This window comes from Clupea harengus, chromosome 6 (assembly GCF_900700415.2).
Source record: "Clupea harengus chromosome 6, Ch_v2.0.2, whole genome shotgun sequence".
Lineage (NCBI taxonomy): Eukaryota > Metazoa > Chordata > Actinopteri > Clupeiformes > Clupeidae > Clupea > Clupea harengus.
Window position 1 is genome coordinate 2,680,863 of NC_045157.1, and position 5,159 is coordinate 2,686,021.

General features: G+C 47.7%; 1 protein-coding gene across 3 annotated transcripts in view; it reads left to right on the forward strand.

Moving 5' to 3' along the window:
• Positions 1-4,737, forward strand: part of LOC105912621 (AT-rich interactive domain-containing protein 3B) — a 107,165-nt gene extending 102,428 nt beyond the window's left edge. For 2 of the 3 annotated variants that reach the window (XM_031568746.2, XM_031568747.2), the window contains exons 7-10: positions 229-288; positions 1,359-1,691; positions 4,109-4,201; positions 4,364-4,737. In XM_031568746.2, the coding sequence (XP_031424606.1) occupies positions 229-288; positions 1,359-1,691; positions 4,109-4,201; positions 4,364-4,539 (662 nt within the window). In that variant the 3' untranslated portion in view covers positions 4,540-4,737. The remainder of the gene's footprint in view (positions 1-228; positions 289-1,358; positions 1,692-4,108; positions 4,202-4,363) is intronic. The other variant, XM_031568748.2, reaches the window with a different exon arrangement.
• Positions 4,738-5,159: the final 422 nt, after the last annotated feature.

Genomic DNA, 5,159 nt, shown 5'->3' on the forward strand with positions numbered 1-5,159 from the left:
TATGTAGGTGGGTGGGGGAGGGAGGTAGTTGTTGAATGAGATGAAAGTACAGAGAGGCCTAGGGGGGTGGGGGTGGCTACGGGCGAACCAGGTGTGTCAAGCCACCAATCATAGCCCAATCAGAGCCCAAGGGTCATGCAGGGGCCAGTTACCAGCCCTGTGTGTTCCCATGGCAACTACCTACGACCCCAATCACAAGTGTGTGACATCTGTTGGTCGTGTTTACAGGAATGCTGACCCAGCCCCTCTCCTTTACATATAATGACACACAGAGGTCCACGTTCAGAGGTGATTATACACTCCGAGCACTCAAACCCAAACAGGAACCTTAATATGTTTATCTGTGTGTGTTTGTGTGCCAAACAGGAACCTTAATATGTTTATCTGTGTGTGTTTGTGTGCCAAACAGGAACCTTAATATGTTTATCTGTGTGTGTTTGTGTGCCAAACAGGAACCTTAATATGTTTATCTGTGTGTGTTTGTGTGCCAAACAGGAACCTTAATATGTTTATCTGTGTGTGTTTGTGTGCCAAACAGGAACCTTAATATGTTTATCTGTGTGTTTGTGTGCCTGTGGTGACTGTTCACCTTTCGTCAAAGTATGTGCTGCCATTATTATTGTTAAACTTTCTATTGCATGGCATATCATGTCCATATACTTACATACGTACATGTCCACTTATTTATTGTATATTAAACTGCAGACACCTTGATTATTACCTACCTATTATTGCCATAAAAAAGGGTCGTGTCAATATTGTGTCAACACTTTGGAAGAGAAATACTTTTCTCACATGTGGGCCTGCAGACTCGTAAACAGAGATAGCAGCTGCAGCTGCACTCCAAGCCTCTGGGTGTCTCCACCTGACTAAAGCCATTAGAAATGTGCGTACGGCAGACGTGAGGTCAGCGTAGAGGAACTCACAATCATTTTATTCTTGATGCATGCGACCGTGAAAGATGGCGTACGCAGCTCTTGTACATGAGGTCCCCGGTGACATGATTGTGGTTGTGTGAAACTTTAGTTTATCTATTGACAATGTATTTTATTTATTAAAGTAGTTATGTTCAAAGTATACTTTATACTACTTAGCATTTATTCACAAACATTCACCAAGCCCCTGTCACATGGTAGGTCATCATCATCAGTTATCGCACTCACTCACTCTCTCTCTCTCCTCTCCCTCTCTCCCTCTCCCTCACTCTCTCTTTCTCCTCTCTCTCCTCTCTCTCTTTCTCCCTCTCCCTCCCTCTCTTCCCCTCTCTCTCTTTCTCCTCTCTCTCCTCTCTCTCTCTCTTTCTCCCTCTCCCTCCCTCTCTTTCCCTCTCTCTCTCCCTCCCTCTCTTCCTGTCTCAGAGGACATGGCCTCCATGCTAGCGGCCCGACCCCCGCTGGCTCTAGCCTTGGGGCAGCAGCAGTTGGGCGGCCTGGCGCGCGCCACGACCCTGGAGCAGCTGCGTGAGAAGCTGGAGACGGGCGCGGCGGCGGCGGGCCTGGGCGGCATGGCAGGGTTCGGCGGGGCGATGGCGGCGGCGGCAGCAGCGGCAGCAGGGCTGGGCGAGGGCCCCGAGAGGAAGATGGCGCGGCTGGCAGAGGAGCAGCAGAGGCTCCTGCAGCAGGCCTTCCAACACAACCTGCTGGCCATGGCCTCACAGGTGCCCATGAACATGCGCCTGGGCAACATCAGAGGTGAGTGGGTAACTTGTCACACACACACACACACACACAGACATATACACACACACACACACACAGACATACACACACACACACACACACACAGACATATTCACACACACGTACACACACACACACACACACACACACACACACACACACACACACACACACACACACACACACACACAGACATATACACACACACACACACACACAGACATACACACACACACACACACACACACACACAGAGAGACATATTCACACACACACACACGTACACACACACACACACAGAGACATATACACACACACACACACACACACACACACACGCAGACATATTCACACACACACACACATATTCACACACACACACACACAGACATATTCACGCACACACATATTCACACACACACACACACACAGACATATTCACACACATGTACACACACACACACACACACACACAAATCACACATACACAACACACACTCCAAAAATCAAACCCTGGTCAACTGCTTCAAATCCACTGCACCACCAGTACACTTGATCAGTAATGGACTGTGGACACGGATCAATAGCAATACTCACTTTGGTTTTAAAAGCAGAATTTTTCACAGCCTAAGCTTCATTTTTCTTTTTACTGTAGCAATCTAATCTAATAAAAATGGCTGTACTAATATTTTTGAAGTGGTTGAGGGTTAACCAAAATGACCAGAATCCTGTGTGTGAGAGAGAGAGAGAGAGAGAGAGAGAGAGAGAGAGAGAGAGAGAGAGAGAGAGACCTCATTCACATAATGTTCATTACAGTATAGTGTTATAGTTGTTTTATTTTATTTTTAGTTATTGTTGTTTGTCTTATTGTGTGTAGTGTAAACTCTGAATGAAGCTTAATCATAGCTATGTATGGACAGGAAACACAAGTTCCACATGAACTTCTATTCCTGGCTTAGGCTTCTGCTCTCCGCTGTAGGTCTGGAATGTAGCGCCTCCCCCACGGACATGGGACCACTACTGTATGTAGCGTATCCCCCGCGGACATGGGACCGCTACTGTATGTAGCGTATCCCCCGCGGACATGGGACCGCTACTGTATGTGGACATGGGACCACTACTGTATGTAGCGTATCCCCCGCGGACATGGGACCGCTACTGTATGTAGCGTATCCCCCGCGGACATGGGACCGCTACTGTATGTAGCGTATCCCCCGCGGACATAAGACCGCTACTGTATGTAGCGTATCCCCCGCGGACATAAGACCGCTACTGTATGTAGCGTATCCCCCGCGGACATGGGACCGCTACTGTATGTAGCGTATCCCCCGCGGACATGGGACCGCTACTGTATGTGGACATGGGACCGCTACTGTATGTAGCGTATCCCCCGTGGACATGGTACTGGTACATGGTCATACTGTATGTGGAGATGTTTGCAACATTTTTGCAGTGGTTATTAGAAGAATAGAAGAATCAGTTTACCATTTAAGGATTAATGATCGTCAAGCCAGATGGTTACCATGGCCACATTCTGCCATGTCATAGAAATGGCAGCACTGCAGCCATTTGAGCTGTGGGACTCCAGCTGTGGGACTCCTCTATATTGAGATTTAGCACATTTCAGCTGTGGACCCTTTTAGGACACTGTGTAGGTGGGTTAGGGTTAGGGATAGGACACTGTTGAGGGGTGCTCTGATTCCCGCTTGTGTGCATGAAGAGCAGAGCAGTGGGACCTTAAAAGTGACCACAAGGGGCAGATTCTAAGGGGTAGGCGTAGTAAGGCCTTCCCAGGCTGTTCTGCACTCTGGATGTAGCTTTCTGCATTCTGGCATATCGTCACATACGGTCTATGTTAGCTCTGAGATATATCGTCACATACGGTCTATGTTAGCTCTGAAACATATCGCCACATACGGTCTATGTTAGCTCTGAAACATATCGTCACATACGGTCTATGTTAGCTCTGAGATATATCGTCACATACGGTCTATGTTAGCTCTGAAACATATCGTCACATACGGTCTATGTTAGCTCTGAGATATATCGTCACATACGGTCTATGTTAGCTCTGAGATATATCGCCACATACGGTCTATGTTAGCTCTGAAACATATCGTCACATACGGTCTATGTTAGCTCTGAAACATATCGTCACATACGGTCTATGTTAGCTCTGAGATATATCGTCACATACGGTCTATGTTAGCTCTGAAACATATCGTCACACACGGTCTATGTTAGTTCTGAGACAGAAGTTCTTCTCTGAAACAGCTATAAAGGAAGTGAGACACTTTTGGCTTCAATGCCATCTGAAACGTGTGCTGTTTACTTTCTGCTGAAGGATATCATTTAATTGCCCTTCTGTTTCCTTCCTCTTTCCCCTCCTCTCTTCTCTCCATCTTCTGCCTCCCTGGTCGCTCCTGCAGCTGATGACAAGCAGGACCTCTCTCTCAGCATCAGCACCTCTGGAGCCTCCAGCATCAGTGTGTCTGTAGAGGTCAATGGAACTCTATACTCAGGTACACACACACACACACACACACACACACACACACACACCATCTTAAGCAATGATATTATTCCTCTGTGCAGGTGCCTGTGACCTGTGACCTGTGTGTTGTAATTAGTGATGGTGAGTAGACAGACCACCTGCTGACTAGCCCCTCCGTCTATCTCCATAGGAACGCTGTTTGCCCAAAAGTCTGCTGCACCGGCCGTGTCTGTGGCCTCCACAGTGACCTCTGCTGGCCCAAGTGGAAACTTCACCTTCCCCTCCAGCCACAGCCACAGCCCCATCTCCAGCTCCTCCTCCAAGGGGCCCAGCTCAGCAGAGCCCTCCTGCAGCGGCTCCCCCTAGTCTGGGGAGGCCCCTCACCCGCTGCCCTGGCTCCCCCTTCGGCCCAGTACATCATTTCTATATGAAAAGGAAAAAAAATCGAAACTGTTGCACAACCAGTACCTCAATGCTCCTGTCGACCTTGGCTGTCCACACACACAGACACACACACACACACACACACACACACACACACACACACACACACACACACACACACACACACACACACACATACATATATACACATGTGCACAATTAGTTTTGTGTGCATGCTCTCTCTCACTCTCTCTCTTTCTCTCTCTCTCTCTCGCTCCCTCTCTATACAGCCTGATCCCCTCCTCTTTCTCTCTCTTTGTTACAATCAAACACACAGAAATACACAAACACACACACACACACACACAGAAATACACAAACACGCACACTTTCACTGTGGAGCCAAACGCTAAACACAATCAGATAGTTCAGCCTGAAACACACTGAGTGGTGTTCACAGCTGAACCTGAAGATGTTTTTATTTGGATTGTTTTTTTGTTTTTGTTTTTGTTTGTTTCCATGTTTTTTGTGGCCATTTGTTGTCTTTTTCCGATGTGTGTTTTTAGAATGACGCTTTTATTTTCTCCTTCCTCCTCCTCCTC